General features: G+C 41.6%; 2 protein-coding genes across 4 annotated transcripts in view; one reads left to right on the forward strand and one right to left on the reverse strand.

Annotated features, from left to right (window-relative positions):
- ASCC1 (activating signal cointegrator 1 complex subunit 1) overlaps positions 1-9,161 on the reverse strand; it is a 140,414-nt gene extending 131,253 nt beyond the window's left edge. For 2 of the 3 annotated variants that reach the window (XM_058188270.1, XM_058188273.1), the window contains exons 1-2: positions 8,652-8,797; positions 1,866-2,004 (exon numbers count right to left, since the gene is read on the reverse strand). In XM_058188270.1, the coding sequence (XP_058044253.1) occupies positions 1,866-1,974 (109 nt within the window). In that variant the 5' untranslated portion in view covers positions 1,975-2,004; positions 8,652-8,797. Of the gene's footprint in view, positions 1-1,865; positions 2,005-8,651; positions 8,798-8,961 lie in introns of those variants that run through there. The other variant, XM_058188271.1, reaches the window with a different exon arrangement.
- Positions 9,162-9,337: 176 nt separating this feature from the next.
- The window catches only part of ANAPC16 (anaphase promoting complex subunit 16), a 32,621-nt gene continuing 21,939 nt past the window's right edge, over positions 9,338-20,019 (forward strand). Inside the window, exon 1 of the mRNA XM_058188275.1 lies at positions 9,338-9,496. The gene's annotated coding sequence lies outside the window, so the exon portion shown is untranslated. The remainder of the gene's footprint in view (positions 9,497-20,019) is intronic.

The following is a 20,019-nucleotide window of genomic DNA, read 5'->3' on the forward strand; positions in this document are numbered from 1 at the left end:
GCCCCAGCCCTGGCTCCATGCCCAGGCAAACGGAGCAGCTAGACCCCTCCCCCTCCTCCACAGCATGTGAGCCTGAGGAAAGTTTATTTCCAACAGCTGCTGATTGGAGTGACCCTCGCATCAGAAGACTGGATAGGCGGAGGCAACAGAAGGAAAGGAGGGGCAGGCCTTAATGAGTGCTGAGTCATGGAGCCACACCCCATGGCCTATATAAAGGATCTGCTTTCTGGCAGTCTCTGAGTCAGGCAAAGTCGAACTTATCTTGCTGAAGTCACTTTCTGGTCTCCTGCCTGCTCTGAGGACTTTGCTAGGACTTTGGGCAGAGCTGCAGAGGCACGCCTGATTCGGATTTCCCTGACCCGGCCGTCAGCGGAGGAGTGGGGCACGACAGTATCCTTAAGATTTATATTGACTGTTTCCCTATGACTATCATTACGTGTTGTACCTTATGACTCTTGACGAATATATCTTTTCTTTTATGTACTTCGAGACCGTATGCACCAAGACAAATACCTTGTGCGTCCAATCACACTTGGCCAATAAAGAATTCTATTCTATTCTATTCTATTCTATTCTATTCTATTCTATTCCCTCATTTTCTAGTACCAAAGGTTCTTGTAAGCATGGAGTATTGTAGGAGATGACCAGGCTGAGCCTGAGGGAGAAGTCAATCATGAGTCCCTTCACGGTCAGAAGAAATCTAAGTCCAGCCCACCTGGAATTCCTATTCTGGAATTCCTGAACTACTCACGCAACTTCTTGTAGAGAGCTTAAGCTTGCAATAAATCTTCCTATCTATTTGAACTGCCTGGATCTTTTGAATTTTCTGGGGCTTGATCAATATATTCTTAGCGTATCTTAGATATTGACACTTTTATGGCCCAGAATTTCACTCCACCCCTTCCATTTTTGTTTCATCTTCTTTGAATCAGTTACTATCTGTCCATTGGCATCCTTTGGCACTCCAACTCTAAGCTGGATTTCCTTCTAAATTTGGACTTCTCCACCTCCTTGAACCTCTAAGATAGTCAATTTGATTTCTGCATATTCCATCTGGTGATAGCCACATGCAGAGGCATCATTTTGATTTATTTATTTATTTATTTATTTATTTATTTATTCAATTTTTATACCGCCCTTCTCCCGAAGGACTCAGGGCAGTTTACAGCCAGAAATAAAACAACATAAATATAAACAAAAATTAAAACATATTAAAAAACTTATTCTAAGATTTGGCCAAAGATAAAACTAACATAAAACCATCATAAAAACCCCCTTAAAATTTCGTTAGGCTAGCCCCGCACGGTGGAATAAAAAGGTATTGAGCTCACGTTTAAAAGACCGGAGGTCGGGGAGTTGACGCAACCCCGGAGGCAACTCATTCCAAAGGGAAGGAGCCCCCACAGAGAATAGTCGGAAGTTTTGTGTTTGTAATAAAGTAATAATTGGTTTGGCATGGGAACCTTCAGAGTTGGTTTCTACCAGCTGTGCCAATATGATGTATCTAATAAAATGTTCTTAGAGGAATCTGCCTACCTCAAGAGTCCTGCTTTTAATGGGTGCATTACTCAGATCTTTGACACTAGCCTTTCATATGACTCTTATTCAAGTTTTTGCTCTAACTGCTGATTCAGAAGAGGAAATGGATACATTTTATAGTTTAGTTCAATCTGAAGTTGACAAATATGCAAAGAAGATGGCAAAACTGGAAGAGGAAAACGTGCCTGGTTTTATGGTCTAGTTTAGGAAACCAAAATAAAGTAGTGGAACAGCTTAGCAATTTCTGTCAAATCATTGGGGTGGGATGGGGTGGCGGTAAAACAAAATATAAACAAAAGTGAAGCGATCCCGTAGAGCAGTGATACCTGTATTAAAATCTTCCTCTTCTTCCTGTTGGTGAGCTTGCTCTTGAATAAAATTTTTCCTATAAACACGCCCATCAATTCTTATCAGTACTGGCCGCAGCACTTCCATGATTCTTTATCTTCCAATAACTGTACTTGGCTGAAAGAAAAATAAAATAAAATGTGCCTCATCTCTTTAATTTCTTATTCATCACAATCTTAACAGTACTATTATCAAAAATAGTTCAGAGATGTCACCTTGGGAGAATAGGAAGATGAACTACAACATCTTTCTGGATCCAGCTATTTGTATCTAATCTTCCAATACCTAGTGTCACATATTTACATTTTACTGAGTCATGGAGGTAACATGATAGCAGTGCTCCAATATCCAAGGGATTGCCACAAAGAAGGGGGATTCTCCAAAGTACCAGAACGCAAGAAAAGAAGCAATGGATGGAAACTAATCAAGGAGAGAAGCAACCTAGAACTAAGGAGAAATTTCCTGACGGTGAGAACAATTAATCAATAGAATGACTTGCCTCCAGAAGTTGTGGCTGCTCCAACAATGTAAGTTTTAAAGAAGAGATTGGACAACCATTTGTCTGAAATGGTATAGGACAGCAGGGGTGTCAAACTTGAGACCCACGGGCCGGATGCGTCATGTGCTGGCCACGCCCACTCCCGATTTAGTGAAGGGGGGGAGTTGCAATACGTCACGTTATTTATTTATTTATTTATTTATTTATTTATTTATTTATTTATTCTTATTTGTATACCGCCCTATCTCCCGAAGGACTCAGGGCGGTTCACAGGCAAGTAAAAACATATATGTACAAATTAAGAAAACCATTAAAAAACTTATTCTAAAAGCCAAATTATTAAAAATAGTATAAATATTAAAACCAATTAAGACCCCTATAAATTTAAAAACTAGTCCAGTCCTGCGCAGATGAATAAGTGTGTTTTAAGCTCGCGACGGAAGGTTCGGAGGTCCGGAAGTTGACGGAGTCCTGGGGGGAGTTCGTTCCAGAGGGTGGGAGCCCCCACAGAGAAGGCCCTTCCCCTGGGCATCGCCAGACGACACTGCCTAGCTGACGGCACCCTGAGGAGTCCCTCTCTGTGAGAGCGCACGGGCCGGTGAGAGGTATTCGGTAGCAGTAGACGGTCCCGTAAGTAACCCGGCCCTATGCCATGGAGCGCTTTAAAGGTGGTTACCACCTTTACCACGTGATGACAATGTGAGAACGTGAGTTTGACACCTCTGGTATAAGGTTTCCTGTTTGAGCAGGGGTTTGGAGTAGAAGACCTCCAAGGTCCTTTCCAACTGTTATTCTATTACCGTGTTTCCACAAAAATAAGGCAGGGTCTTATTTTCTTTTGACCCCCAAAATAAGCACTTGGCCTTATTTTCGGGGAGGTCTTATTATTTTTGAGGTGCAGGAGGCGACGAGCATAGTTACCTCATGGCTGCTGCTGACACAGCCGCTCGTCAGCTGTTCGCCCGAGGCCATACACGCACTTCCAGCCATGCTTTCCAGGACTCTGCACCATGCCGTCAATCTGGCTACGCCGCTGCGACCAGATGTCCCATCGCCGCCATTGCCTCCCTGTTCTTCACTAATGGCTTTTGCAGCAGCCATTAGCGTGACAGAAGGAGCGTAGTGGCTAGGGTGGCGGGAGCTGCCATTAGGTAAGGGCATGTGGGCTGCGTGGCCCAGGCCCAAGTAGGTAGTAATAAACTTAGTCCGTGGACAAAAAAACAAACTTTATTCGAACAGCTGGGAATTACTTCATTCCCTGCGTCATTCAACTCAAAGTAAAACAAATGCCTCCCAACACAAAATTCCTCAGTTATCTCGCAAACCTTGGTCCAATTAGGTCCAAACTGCCAAAGGCCCTTTCTGGCAAACGTCCAGAAGCCACACAAAAAAAGACGTAGATGAAGCAGAAGATGAAGAGAAGACGCAGCTACAACGTTGTTTTCCGGCAAAGCTCAAACGTCGGTGCTAGTCTGTTTTAAGCCTTATGGGAGGAGCCAATCATCTCTTGGCCCTACTCCCAAGTTGTCCTCTCTGCTTGAGCTGCTCTTGTCTTCTGGCAGCTCTTTTCATGCATGCATTAAGAACAGGCTCCTCCTGTTCTCCTGCCACACTACTATGCGGACTCCAGAGCCTCACTACTGGAGGCTCTGGAGTCCGCATTTCACTTCCCAATGGCCCTGGCCTCACCTCAGCTTCATGGCTGTCCAACTCCGTTGCCAGCTCCGTAGGCAGCTGACAGACCACAACAGGCATGTTCCCCCCCCTTCCTCCTTCCGGCCTCACCTCCCCACCTCGTGTTGTTTGTGCAGCAAGCAACCAGAGGAAATGGTGGGGACTGGCTGCGCATGCATTTAAATATTTTCGGGGAGGTCTTATTTACAGGGAACAGGGTAGATCAGCACTGCACCAACTTTGGTCAGGCATTAACAACCTCAGAAACAGAGAAAAATGTCATTTCACTTCATTACCTCAGTCAAAAACATACTGAATCTTAACAAAGCTGTTCAGCTCCTTTATCTTCCTAGGTTGACTAAAACTTACTGGTGCTTGTGGTCTGGATCAAATTTAACAAAAACTGAAATCTGTCTAAATTATGTCTTTCAACAACATAAAATTTGTGGCACAGGGAGAAAAAAAAAGAGAAGAGTATACATTAGGACAGTTTTCTCCATTCTGATGACCTCCAAATATGTTGGATTTAAATTTCCAAATCTAAAAGCAGCAGGATACTAGGGGAAGGCTGATCTAGATGCCAAACAGCATAAAGTTCCTTTTCTTTCGATAGTTCTTTAATAGGATGTTTCGGTAGGCACTTATTTCATGCAAGGCTAAGAAAATGTGGTGCCAGCCCAAAATGCCATTACTAAATTACTGAGAACTGCAAAATGTTTGACAATTGTACTAAAAATAGGAGAAAGGCAATCTGAAGTCACAGTCTTGTACATATTGCAGAATAGCAAATCCACTGTGACAATATGAATATAGTGAGCTTATTATTTCTTGAAAGTTATGCCTAGTAAGGAAGGGCAAAACATTATGATTTGTAAAAAAAAATATTTTGGGAAGAGATTGAACAAAAGGACTGTGTTTCCCAAAAAACAACAACATGAAGGATCAATTCATATATAAAGGTCACAATTCAAAAACCTGGTATATAACAATGTTATTTGCAAACCATCAGAATATTCAATATACCTCTTAACAATATTGCCCAAGCAGAATATCCATGTATGGATGGAGTCCATAGCATTGCTGGGTACTACATGTTAGAAAAACATAACTGAGGAAGGTCATTACCTTTATATTCTGCTTTTTGAGATTCCAGAGGCAACTTAGGAATCAGTCATTGTGTTTAGAAACCAAACACAGGACTGCATATTCCAAAGAAATTCTTCTGTTGTTACTCCCGTCTTTCTCAAAAGAAGACCTTACAACATCTGCCTTGTAGTTACATTCACCCAGCAGGATGCTTAACCAAAAATTACTAATACCCTGTTTCCCCCCAAATAAGACAACCCCCGATAATAAGCCCAATTGGGCTTTTGAGCGCATGGCAGTAAGGCCAAGTGCTTATTTCAGGGTTCAAAAAAATGTAAGACAGGGTCTTATTTTCGGGGAAACACAGTAACTAGAAAACCTGTGCCCCCTTAGATTAACATTTCAAAGATATCTGGCAATGAGAGCCATGGCAACTGGACTTATTTTCTTGTTGGTTTACCATGCTTCATTGTCCATCCAAGCAACTTCTTCAATCTGAACAAGCTGGTCAGGAGAACCTGAGTGGGCAGAGAATTGCATAACATGCCAACTCCTAAAATTCTTAGGGGCATTCCTGCACCAACTTTCCCAAAGTGTGTGGCAATATGTTGATGAAGATTCCCGGCCTTCCAGGTAAAATTGTTCGGAAATCCGAGGCAACTGAATTCTCTGCCTACTCAGACTGAAGAAGCAGCTTGGATGGGCAGCAGAACATTGTCTCAAATCAACAAGAAAATAAGTCCACTTGGGTATTTCAGAGATATTTCTTTACCAGATTCTTTAAGGTCTTTAAAAATGAGAGAATATCAGCTGTACGGCCATCTCTGAAAAGGTTGGGATGAAAATAGCCCATGTCAAACTGTAAAAACATCAGCACAGGAATTGTTTTGTGACATTTTGTACTATGTCATAAAACTGTTTAGCCCATGCTTAACTGTGTAGCAGTCAAACATCAGCACAGGAAATATTTTATACATTTTGCATTATGTCATAAACGGCTCTATGATCATGCTTATGTCATTAAATGTTTTATAAAATTTGTCAGGATTTTAATTCCACAGGAGTCATAGATCCTGGATTTTGGATACAAGTTAGCCCATTTGAAAAACTTTGGTTCTAAAGTAGCTTATTTATTTATTTATTTATTTATTTGATTTTTATACCGCCCTTCTCCCGAAGGACTCAGGGCGGTGTACAGGCAAAAGTAAAAACAGACAATACAATATACAATTTAAAATGCAAATTAAAAAACTTATTATAATTGGCCTAAAACTTTAAAATATATAAAAAACTAAAACCCCATTTAAAAATTAGTAGTAGATAATTTAAAATCAATAAAATTTAAGCCAGCCCCGCGCGAATGAAAAGATATGTCTTCAGTTCGCGGTGAACGGTCCGAAGGTCAGGTATTTGGCGTAAACCCGGGGGAAGCTCGTTCCAGAGTGTGGGAGCCCCCACAGAGAAGGACCTTCCCCTGGGGGCCACCAGCCGACATTGCTTGGCGGACGGCACCCTGAGGAGACCCTCTCTGTGAGAGCGTACGGGTCGGTGGGAGGCATGTGGTAACAGCAGGCGGTCCCGTAAGTACCCAGGCCCTAAGCCATGGAGCGCTTTAAAGGTCGTAACCAAAACCTTAAAGTGCACCCGAAAGGCCACAGGTAGCCAGTGCAGTCTGCGCAGGAGCGGTGTTACACGGGAGCTACGCAAAGCTCCCTCTATCACCCGCGCAGCTGCATTCTGGACTAACTGAAGCCTCCGAGTGCACCTCAAGGGGAGCCCCATGTAGAGAGCATTACAATAATCCAAGCGAGAGGTAACGAGCGCATGAGTGACTGTGCACAAGGCATCCCGATCAAGGAAGGGGCGCAACTGCCGAACCAGCTTGCCCTATGGTGCATCATTTTGCCCAAGGTTGCAGGAATACAGAGTTTTAGTAATAAGCAATTCTCCTGTTGTTACCACTGTATTTCTTAAAAAGAAAGGAGTTAATAAAGACTGCTGTAATGGTTTGTGGGAATAGCCTTGGGAAGGGGAAGAACCACAGCCAGGGGACTGGGTTAGATAAGAGGCAGTTTATCCCTTCAAAAAAAAACCGGATATGGTAAACATCTCAGCAAGAACTTTCCCCATTGTCTTGGGCTGTGTAGGCGAGGGGGAGAAATCTACTTTGAGACTTGCAAGATTCTTTTATAATGAAGTAGAACTAGTTCATTTGGGCATGCTTCTAGTCTGGACTACCTTACAACTCCTTGTGGCTATATTCACACAGCATGGCAAGCAGCCACATATTAATAAAAATAAGAATGACATCTGCTTATCCCAGGTTGTTGGGAAGGACTTGATAGGCGGATAAAAATGCCAAATCCAAGTCTAAACACCTGGCTAACTGGTTAACCATAGCAAAAATAATTTAATTCTGGCAGTTATCAGCACACTGGTTGCCCTACCAAAAAATCTTGCACTAAAAAAAATGTGCATTGACAACATTTCCATCTGTCAATTACAAAAGGCCATGGTGTTTGGATATCTACTTATATGCCAAGGCATCATATCTTAGGTTCTTGGGAAGCACTAGATGCATGTGAAGGCCAACATCAACTAAAGAACGGGCAGTTATTATTATACAAACGAAAGTCTGAAATCACAATAATTTACTGACTGTGCAACCATCCATAACTTATTCAATTTATATGCCGCTCAACATCTAGCTACTCTAGATGGTAAGCCAAATTACCGTGTTTCCCTGAAAATAAGACCCTGTCTTATATTTATATTATATTGAAATAAGCGCTTGGCCTTATTGCCATGCAGTAATACCGATTGGGCTAATTATCAGGGGATGTCTTATTTTGGGGGAAACAGGGTATTAAAATAATTTGCTGTACAAACCCAGAGGGGGGTACAAATAGTTTGGGACAATGTTTAGTGGTAATCTAAACAATGAGTTAATTAAGTCATTATTATTTAGGAGTAAGGTTTTGGGGTCAGGCTTAGTAAGCAGATCCAGGGGTCACTAACCTTTCGGAGCTCAGGGATCACTAAATTCATAATTTTAAATCCCACAGACCGCTAATATGATTTTTTTTAAAAAAAGATAAATAGTATTTAGTGCAATATTAAAAAACGCAAATAATTTTTCTGCAGACCACCAAAATTTTCTCATGGACCACCGGTTGGTGATCACTGCTCTAGTCTAGCTTTAGCCAATGATCAAGTCCATCGAAATAAAGAAGGGAGTGGGGGGAAGTGACCCAAGAGTTTGGCAATAGGAAAGTCAGCCTCTTTCCCCATTATCCTGTATGGATGGAACAGGATCATTCCGGGGACACCATTGGGGGTGAATTTATTTCACCCGTGCCACGTCTCTTACTGGGATCTTTCTTCCATCCTTAGGATGGGCAGCGGGTGGTACGCAGATGCTCAGAATCTCTTTTCCCTACAAACCTGGATCGCTAAGCTCACACCGCATTGCAGTTTAAGCCACTCCAGCCCGTCCCGATCTTACCTCCCCTTAGCTTTCGGTCGAGGGATTAAATGCTTAACAGACAGACCGGCCCCACTGGCAGATCCAGCAGCCCTACGTGGATCCCACTCCAAACGCGGCTACACGCGGCGCTTTTTCAATTGCAAAGCAGCCCTTCGCCCTGCTGATTGGGGCGTGGAAGGGAGAGGAGGGGCAGGATAGCAATGCAACCAAGTGCGCTTAGCAAAGACTCGGGGGTCGCAAAAGCGAGCGCCCGATTCAGACGACCGCGTTTCTTAACCCGTGTTTGTGGTCTAGGGATCTATCTGTACAAGTGAAAAAGGGTGTTTACCGTCGGGACCCAGAAATCCTGGCCGCTAGTGTTTGGGACACAAAATCAAAATTCCCTGCGGTTACTGGCTGCTTCGATTGGGGCTCGTGGTGAGAAACTCTTTAATTCTCTTCCACTAAATTGGTATTTGAGAGGAAAAATCAGCTTCTACCGCAAACCAGAAGCCGTCACGTCCCTCGTCTTCCCCCCAACATCCAAACCGCATCTCTAAGCTTTACGGTGCCATCGGCCCCTCTATTTATAGGCTTTCTAGCCACGCCCTTTTCTGACGCACCAATCAGGAGGCTGCAGACCAGGGCGCGCTTCTATGACCGAAGCTTACCTCTTTAGAGGCACCGCCCCTCGGCTTCGGACCGGGGTGCGGTGGGGGAGGCGACTGCGCAGTCACTCGCGAGCTGCCTCCGGTCGGATTTGAATGGCTTCCGTTTTATGAGTCGCCCGCCTTCTCTTGTTAGGCCTACCTACCTATCGCGAGATTTCTTCATCCCTACCGGCCGCAGGAGGACGGGATCATCCTGGATAATCTGGACGCCTGGTAACCGTAACAAGCTCTTCCTTGCCCCCTTCCCCCACCCCCGAATCTTTCGTCTCCTTCTTTGCCTCTTCTTCTTGGATAGGCCAGGGATGTCCAGACTAGGCCCCTTGAAGAATGGTGGACTTCAACTCCCAGAATTCCCCAGCCAGCAACTTGCTCATGTTTATAGCTCATACTGGCTGGGGAATTCTGGGAGTTGAAGTCCACCATTCTTCAAGGGGCCAAGTGTGGACACCCCTGACCTAAAATACCAGGTTGGGAATAGATTCTCCCCGAGAAGTATATTTCCTATGTCAAGAGCCTCCAACCTTGGCAACTTTAAGACTTGTGGATTTCAACTCCCAGAATTCCCCAGCCAGCAACTTGCTCATATTTATAGCTCATGCTGGCTGGGGAATTCTGGGAGTTGAAGTCCTCCAGGCTTAACGTGGCCAAGGTTGGAGACCCCTGCTATATACCATTGCAGACAAATGTGTGTTGTTGGCTGGTGTGATGCGGGTTGGGGTTTGCCTCTCGTCCACTACCCTTGCAAAAGTGCAAATGACCAGTTGCATTATTTCACTAGGTTTGCAAACTTTTTTTGGGGTGGGGGGCTTTTCCTAACATAATAGCAATAGCACCTTAAGACTTATATACCGCTTCACGGGGCTTTTTACAGCCCCTTTCTTAAGTGGTTTACAAAATCAGCCTCTTGCCCCCAACAATCTGGCTCCTAATTTTACCCACCTTGGAAGGATGGCAGGCTGAGTCAACCTTGAGGCGGTCAGGATCGAGCTGCTGGCAGTCAGCACAATTAGCCTGCAATACTGCACTTTAACCAGTGCATCTTTCTTTCTTCCTTCTTTCCTTCCTCCCTTCCCAATAGCACTTAAACTTATTTACTGTTTTACAGGGCTTTACAATCCTCTCTAAGTGGTTTACAGAGTCAGCCTATGGCCCCCAACAGGGTAGATTGGAGGGAATTTTTTTAACCTTCCTACTTTTTCCCTGCTGTTTGCATATGTTTTCCTACCTTTCAGATCTTTTTGTCTCCTTGGTTGAAAAGTTTTGGTGGGCTTGTTGGTTGCTGTCTTAAGCCCCTGTTTTGGAAAATATTTCGTTGAAAGTAGCGGGAGAAATTATGTTGACTAAATTGTGAACGGGATGCAGATTAACCTACATGTATTCAATTTGGAAAAGTAATTTCATATACAGTAGTATTTTCTTTTTTTACAGTGTCTGAATGCACTTTACATGCACTTCTATTTAAGGATAAGAGAAGACCTGCACCCCTTCACATATAAACCCTGCCAAAAGGTGGCTCAGAGATAATGACAGGCCCAAGTTCACTTTTAATAACTGAGAGTGGATTTGAACCAGGGTCTCCCCAGTGCCAACCGAGTACATTAGCCACTACATTGCGTTGATGCTCATTTTAATAAAGTTGGATGGAAATATAAGGGCTGCTGTTAACATTAGAATTGGTGGTAATTTATTGACCAAATGTTGAATTTCAAATTCTATCATCATTGGCTATGCTTGTTAGAACTGATGGAAAAAGAAATTCAATATTTGGAACCAACATGTTGCATATTCTTGTACTGGAAGTTAGGTATGATGGTTGACCTAGAAAAACGTAAAGGTAAAGGTTCCCCTCACACATACATGCTAGTCGTTGCTGACTCTAGGGGGCGGTGCTTATCTCCGTTTCAAAGCCGAAGAGCCAGCGCTGTCCGAAGACATCACCATGGTCATGTGGCCGGCATGACTCAACGCCAAAGGCACACGGAACACTGTTAACTTCCCACCAAGGGTGGTCCCTATTTTTTCTACTTGCCTTTTTACGTGCTTTCGAAACTGCTAGGTTGGCAGAAGCTGGGACAGGTAACGGGAGCTCACCCCGTTACACGGCAGCACTAGGGATTCGAACCGCTGAGCTGCCGACCTTTTGATCAACAAGCTCGACGTCTTAGCCCCTGAGCCACCGCGTCCCTTGAAAAACATAGAATATAGAAAAACATAGAATATAGTAAATTGGAATAAGCATGACTTCTGAACCAAAGCAAAGATTATCCACAGTCTGGTGGCTACGCAGAACCAAGAAAAACATGCATTTTAAGATAAGGAAGCGCTAATGGTGTCCTTCTCGACTTCAAACCAGTGCATTGCATCCTGTTGATGCCTTTTTAACTCAATGCATGTATTTTCCTTGGCAAGGACAGGTGAAACATGCACTTACAGGCTTACTCCAGAATTCTGTATTTTTTCTGCTTAGACTCCCGAGTGTTACATCTTCCTAATATATAAGCGCTTTGCTTGATTGGATCAAAGATCCACCTGATCCAATACTTGAGTTTCCACAGTGATGTTGAATACAAAAATAAAACAGACGGATGATAAAGCTCTGTTACTCTAAGGATGATTAGACATTCCAGTTCTAGTCTACTAAATTTAATGTAGGAACCAGGCACATCCCCTAACTAACCAAAAACATATTCCAATTCCCACAAACCTGACCTGGCCATGAAGTGTCAACAACAGAAATTGCAGAAGTCTAGCCATGGGTGAGGGATGCGGTGGCTCAGTGGCTAAGATGCTGAGCTTGTCAGTTCAGCAGTTCAAATCCCTCACGGGATGGTTTTGCATGCCACTTCCAGCACGCAGGCCGGGACGCGGGAACGTCAAAGGTTCGCCATCACAGCCCTGTACTATTCTGGGCAAATGGCTGTCCAGTCTCTTCTTAAAAACTTCCAGTGATGGAGCACTCACAACCTCTGAAGGCAGTGACTAAATGCTGAAGGATTTGGAGAAGAAAGAAAAAAACATCTCTTTGCTGGCAATTGTGCCAAATGTTAGCCTTTGATGCCTTTGCTAGCCATTTCATTACAGGATCTGTAATGAGGATCTGTTCCACTTGTTCTAAACCCATAGTCTCAAATTAGGGGGGGAAATGAGCACGGGTGAAAACATTTGCTCTTAAAGCAGCAGAGTGCATTAATTATACCTTTGTACCTTTAAGTATGTTCTGTCAAAATTGCAAACAATTCTGCAAGACCTAAACTCAAATAACTGGAATTACTTTTTTTTTTTTTAATTTAAATCTGTTGGGTGAAAATGTTTAGTAATGAGACAGTGAAGTACCTGGGCACAGTAATGGATCTCACTGCCTACCAATATAACTCAGGGGTCTCCAACCTTGGCAACTTTATGACTTGTGGACTTCAACTCCCAGAATTCCTCAGCCAGCGCATGCTGGCTGAGGAAATCTGGGAGCTGAAGTCCACAAGTCATAAAGTTGCCAAGGTTGGAGACCCCTGGTATAACTAGTCAGCATGACAGTTTGATCCATTCACTATTGTGACCCCACAAAGATGTCAATATGAACATGAGCCTGGCTTGTTCAGTGATGCTGGAAAAATTCACACACACACACACACACCCCTTGGTGGTGGCACCTATTAATTTGTGGAGTTCTTCACTCAGAAATCCCTGCTGAGGTCATGAAGTGCTTTGCACAGGTTGGAGAGGTAGTGTAACAAAGTAGTTGGTGTTTTGATAAATATAGCAAGAAATGTACAAAATAACCCACAGCACTTCCTCTGTTGGTTCACCCTTTTGAAGTTGGTTCTGCTTCCTTCTGTTACTTGGAAAAAGTCTTATTAATGTTTTTTGCTTTATTTCTTATGGTACTGTATCATATATAGCAACTTGGGACAGGAACCAATCGCTGTCTATCAACATTAGAGAAGCTAAATGCTGAGCAGAAAATGCTTGATTTAACTAATAATTATAAATAATTATGTGTGTATCACTCGTTTTCATTTCAGTACTTATATATTCACGCATTCAGATCCAAGAGCTTGCCCGACCAACTTCCTCTAATGTAGATTGAATATCAAACTCATACAAACTAATGAATTTGGTTTAACTGAATGCCATAAGGAAGATGTCACAATACCTGGTCTCAGATAAGTCAGTCTCAGTAACCCTGTACTATATATATCCAGTGCTTTTGTGCTTAAAGAAACCCTAGCTGATATACAGTACTCATCCGAGCCTCTTGAGAAACTTAAGATATGTGATCCTTCATTTCTTCATTAATTGTAAGACCACCTCTAGATATTTCAAAGTGTGCTACCAGTTCAAACTGTATTCATTAATGTTTCTGGGTTACCTGTCTGGATTCCATTAAAGTTAATTTAAAGCAAATAATACTTATTTAAGAGACTCAAGGCCTCCACACTTCTCCTTAACTTTGTTGTTATTGGTAATAACAATCTTGCATGAGGTTATCCTGGTTATTTTGTTCGTTTATTTGCTCATCATTATAGGGATGATATTTTAGTTTGTCTAAGTAGCCCATTATGGAACTGATATTAAAAAATAACAATAAGGCAAAGAGGCATCCTAGCTCCATTCCCTTCCTAAATGGTATTGTTCGAACAGGCCAATGTTGATGATTTAATTTGTAGAAAGCAAGCAAATGGTAACTTCTTGAAGCCCTAACCTCATGCCAAATATGTTCTTAGAAACTGAATCAAACATTTATTTAAATAATGAAACAAAAATAGCATAATTTGGATTTAAATCTTTTTCACTTTGGTTCTTTATAGATTATCCAGCAGTTTTGGGTTTCATTTGGTTGTTTGAAATGCTGAAGGAGCTGGACAGGGGAAGTATGACTGGAGCTTTCTGTTTCTTAGTGGATTGAGCAAGTCTTTCTTGGGAGAAGGAATGATTTTAATGGGATAAAATAAAGGTTCCATTTGCACATATGTGCTAGTTGTTCCCAACTCTAGGGGGCGGTATGCTCATCTCCGTTTCAAAGCCGAAGAGCCAGCCCTGTCCGAAGATCTCGGTGGTCCTGTGGCCAGCATGACTAAACACTAAAGGGGCACGGAACGCTGTTACCTTTCCACCAAAGGTAGTCCCTATTTTTCTACTTGCCTTTTTTATGTGCTTTCGAATTGCTAGATTGGCAAAAGCTGGGACAAGTAATGGAAGCTCACCCTGTTACATGGCGCTAGGGATTCGAACCGCTGAACTGCTGACCTTTCGATTGACAAGCTCAGCATCTTAGCCAGTGAGCCACCACGTCCCTTTAATGGGATATTGACTAACAATTTCTAATAAGCCTGCATGGCATTGTATCTGAAACTCGCAGTGACTACGATAGATTTATTAGTATTTAGGGTACTGGAATATGTGCATTTTATGTGTGTATACGCACACATATATACATGCCTACTGTTTTGGAATTTGCTTCTTGTAAATCCTGAATAATCTTTAAGGGAACATCTACAATAGTTGTGATTCTAATTTTGAGTTTATGAATTTATTTTTATTATATCCCGCCTTTATTATTTTTGCAAATAATTCAAGATGGCAAACACTTCTAATTCTCCTTCCCCTCCCATTTTTCCACAATAACTCTGAAAGGTAGGTTGGACTGAGAGAGGGTGACTGGCCGGAGGCTGGCTTTCATGCCTAAGGCAGGACTAGAATTCTCGGTCTCCTGGTTTCTAGCCCGCTGCTGTAACCACCAAACCAAACTAGCTTTACCAGCGTAACAATGTAAGCACATTCCAGTTTTCAGGTTGTGTTCATAAGCAGATTTTATACAAAAGTTTGGATTCCCAACTGTTCAAGTTGTAGAGAAAGTGTATTTGCATGCTAATAATCTCAAAGATGGATGTTCTTTGTGCTTGGGGAGACAGCTGGATCTGTTCGCTGTTTTTTTTATATATTTTAGAATCAGTGGATCAGTTTTATTGATGGCAGGTCTCCTGTCATAATAGAGACACTGAATTTTTCATCTTTGTTTCTTATTTTTGTCCTTTTTATAAAAAATCCAATGGATTTTGTATACTTTTATGTGAATAATTTTTCTGGCTTTTGCTAGAACAATTAGTACAAGTTCAAAAATCATTTTCTTAATTTAATTGTTTTCTTAATTTTCTCTCCCTAACAACAGCAGGGAAAAAGGCTCTGGATTTATGTATTTTTCTCTAAGGCCTATTCTGCAAATCTAAGTTGCCTCCGGTGGTGGTATTCAGCCAATTCCGACCGGTTTGAGCGAACCGGTAGTGGTGACGTGCAGATGGGCACACCTACCCGCCCTGGCGCTATGCCGCCCTATTTAGCCACGTTTTCTAAGCCACACGTATGCGTGCAAGTTGCACGCACAAGCAAAGCACATGCACAGAAGGCCAGGCGCATGCACGAAAGGCGCACGAGTGCTCACCTTTTTCGTGCGCGGTGAACCGGTGGTAAAATTATGTGAAACCCAATTCTGATTGCCTCCCTTATCTTCCTTTCAGGCAAATATCAATATCCTATACTCGTACATGGAATGAAAAAGCTGTTGACGTGGAATTTTGTTAGAACTCTAAATGACTTTTATATCCTAATCATAACAAATTATTTTGAGTTCTTGTGATGTTCTAATGCCAACAATAGATGCCAACAATAGATGAGTAGACCAGACAAGAAGAGCACTATGGAATAGCCATGGTACTGCATTCTTTTGTGTGTGTGTGTGTGCTTATTTGTGTTGCACATTTCATAATATTACTTCATGTTGAAATAAAGCTAAAAAAATAAATAAAAAGTAAAGATAACAATCATGCTGCTGTCAATTGAGAGCTTGGATAAATAGAATAAAACAGCACGAGAAGCAGTCATATAAACAATAGTAGGATGAAAGTTTAAAACATTTAAAACTGATCCAGAATTAGGATGTGCTACAAGATTTGAAGCGGAGGATTTCTGAGTTCAGGATGCCACCGTGTGGATGCATTTTGTATTGCGTTTGTCTGTGAAAACGCCTGTCGGAAATAAATGCAGCTGTGGACCATTGGTACAGCTCAGGAAACGGAACAAAGGGAGGAAAAATTGGAAGCTGGAAATATCCCAGCATCTGCCTGTCGTAAAGTCGTAAAGATTCCTAGGCATGCATAAAAACTGGACAATGTATGGGTTTATTTGATCCAATCCCATAGAAACAGATGCAGCTTTAATTCATTTTGCCTCTTGTCTTATAAGAAACCTAAACTTTAAGGCATAATGGTATATAGCTTCTTTTGTAAAGGTGCTTTGCTTCCTGTGTGTCTTTCCATCAGACAGTGCTAATATAAATCTGTTTTTATTTTTAAATCAACAGCATGGTCCATTTACTGTGCTGTCTATTCCCTTAGCGTTGAAATGCACTTACTGTATTTTTCGGAGTATAAGAGGCACCGGAGTATAAGACACAGCTTAGTTTTTGGGGAGGAAAATAGGAAAACAAAAATCTGCCTACCAGGTATTCATCTGGCTAGCATCCTTAGTCTGGTCAGCTTCAGCACATTAGTTTGCTGGTTTTTATCCCTTGCTTGGGATAAAAAAACAGCTTCTAAAGCACAACTGATCTTTGGAGAGAGAAGCAATGAGAAAAGCAGGCAAAGCACGGAGATCACTTCACTCGCTAGCGCCTCTTTAAGGCTGAAAAAAAAGCTTCACAGCTGAGAGTCAGAGGGAGCAGGTAAAGCACAGAGATCGCTTCACATGCTAGCGCCTAGTTAGGGCTGAAAAAAAGCTTTTGATTTGCTGATTTAATTTATTTACTAATTTGGGAGGGTTTTATGAGCCCCCCTCCCTGTTAATTATTTATTATCGTGAATGATAGCATTTGTAATATGTCACTACAAAGCTATTAGGCTACATCCTGGACGAATTCATTTCTGTTAGCGTAGCATCTATTTCTGTTGGAGGAAATTGCAAAACTACAATAGCTGTATAAAATTGGGTTTTATAGGAGCGTGACCCTGGTTAGTCGATTTGAACGTTTTGTATTACGAAAGCTTCTGCATTGACAAACAGTGGGAACTTGATGCAATGGTCTCATGATCTTCCACCTTTCCATGCGTTGTGTATATTTTATAACAAAAAAGTGTTTTCAGCAATCCAGCTGTTTTCCCCACCCAGGCTCTTCGCTAGTTTGCAGAAGCTACCTTCTGGTTCTATAAGATATAATACTTCCTGATTCCTAATCAAAATTGTAAGGTTGTTTTTACTCCTGACGACCTTGTGGAGGGTTCCATATTGTTTTCTCGACAAGTTTATAATGCCTTGATAAAGCCACACTTGGAATACTGCATCCAGTTTTTGTTGCCACAGTGTAAAAAAGCTGTTGAGCCTCTAAAAAGAGTGCAGAGAAGAGCAACATGGATGATTAGGGGACTGGAGGCTAAAACATATAAAGAACGGTTGCTGGAACTGGGTATGTCTAGTCTGATGAAAAGAAGGACTAGGGGTGACATGATAGCAGTGTTCCAATATCTCAGGGGCTGCCACAAAGAAGACGGAGTCAAGCTATTCTCCAAAGCACCTGAAGGCAGGACAAGAAGCAATGGGAGGAAACTAAACAAAGAGACAACCAACCTAGAACTACGGAGAAATTTCCTGACAGAACAATTAATCAGTGGAACAACTTGCCTCCAGAAGCTATTTTTAATTTAATTTTTAAGAATAGAATAGAATAGAATAGAATAGAATAGAATAGAATAGAATAGAATAGAATAGAATTTTTATTGGCCAAGTGTGATTGGACACACAAGGAATTTGTCTTGGTGCATATGCTCTCAGTGTACATAAAAAAAAAGATAAGTTCATCAAGAATCATAATAGAATAGAATAGAATTTTATTGGCCAAGTGTGATTGGACACACAAGGAATTTGTCTTGGTGCTTATGCTCTCAGTGTACATAAAAAAAAAGATAAGTTCATCAAGAATCATAAGGTACAACACTTAATGATAGTCATAGGGTACAAATAAGCAATCAGAAAACAATCAGTATCAATATAAATCGTAAGGATACAAGCAACAAAGTTACAGTCATACAGTCATAAGTGGAAGAGATGGGTGATGGGAACGGTGAGAAGATTAATAGTAGTGCAGATTTAGTGAATAGTTTGACAGTGTTGAGGGAATTATTTGTGATGTTGGATAACCATTTGTCTGAAGTGATGTAGGGTTTCCTGCCTAGGCAGGGGGTTGGACTAGAAGACCTCCAAGGTCCTTTCCAACTCTATTATTCTATTCTTATTCTATTCTAAGCTTTCTTCTGTGTGTTTTTTTAAAGTCTATCCTAACGACCTAATATTTTCTGGATCTCTCATTCTGTAGTTAAGCTATTAAACAGTAAAGTGTACAATGTGCCAGAACGCACAATTGTAGTTGATTGATTGGAGTGTGCTGCCTCATGCATGAGGCAATCTACGCTATGATTGTTTGCTGCGGGTATAAAGGGGGAGTTTTACCTCTGGATTTACCTCTTGATGTTCCTATGCTCCTGACTATCTTGTCTGCTGTAAATGTAAATGTTAAATATATTTATTTATACAAAGCTACAGGTTTGCGTCAGTATCTCTGACTTGGTTTGGACTGTTGGCTGCGCAATTCCCTGACACATTCAGATGTCCAGCTAGGTTTCAAGTCCAGTTGACTTTGATTTATGCTCTGTTTCTATAGAAACAAGCTTTCTCCATGCCAAAGCCATCAAATCAGCCTCCAGAATTTTATTCCTGGATTTCATCCAGATAGGAGAAAAAAATTACATAATCTCTACAACCAAACACTTTGCTAATTTTGGCCCAAAGGGAAACCGGTGTTGGAATTATTTCCCCTAAATTTGGTACTGTAGGTTGATGTGTTAGTACATGGCATTTAAAACACTTTTACTTCAAATTGGGGTTGATGTCTCAAATTTCCTTTTAATGTTTCCTCATCCCGTCTAATAATGCCAGCATTTAAATTACGTGATTTTGTATTAGAAACAGATTTTATAATTTAATTGGATATATGGGCAGAGGGGAATCTGATGCAAATGCGTTGATGCTCTTCCAAGTAAAAAATTGGAATTAAATCATTTGATTACAAGTTAGTTTTAGGTATTTTAACGACTAATCTCTATAGGGATACATTACCTTTTTTTCCCCTGTTAAAAGAAATTTGATTTACTTGATTCTTTATCCAAGATAATATCTGCTAAAAATTTGATAATGTCTAACCTCTGATCGTTCAGGCGTACTGTCATTTTTTAAGATAGCCATGTGAAATTCAAGTCCCTTTATTGATTCCTTTAACAGATGCCAACTAAATAGCAACATAGGCATTATGGAGTAAAATATTAAAAAGTTAAATGGGGAGCCAGCATGCAACTGCAAACTTTATTTACAAAATTATTTTTCTGAGGTACCTATGTGCCACAAAGGCATTCATTGAAAATGAAAATGATAAAAGATTGCAGCCAGGGGTGGGTTCTACTTACTACCAGTTTGCATCGTGCCCGTGTCGCGCCTTCTGTGCATGCGCAGAAGAGTTTTGATGACGTTTGGGTCAGAGGGAGGAGCCTCCTGCCAGTTTTACTACTGGTTCTATAGAACCGGTCCAAACCAGAGGCAACCCACCACTGGTTGCAGCCCAAAAACATGGCTATTGTAAGATGATATGAGGGAACTTTGCTAGTCTTCGTTTTGTTAAGTGGGATTTTTGTCATTGGCCA

The sequence above is a fragment of the Ahaetulla prasina genome, chromosome 6 (assembly GCF_028640845.1).
Source record: "Ahaetulla prasina isolate Xishuangbanna chromosome 6, ASM2864084v1, whole genome shotgun sequence".
Classification (NCBI taxonomy): Eukaryota; Metazoa; Chordata; class Lepidosauria; order Squamata; family Colubridae; genus Ahaetulla; species Ahaetulla prasina.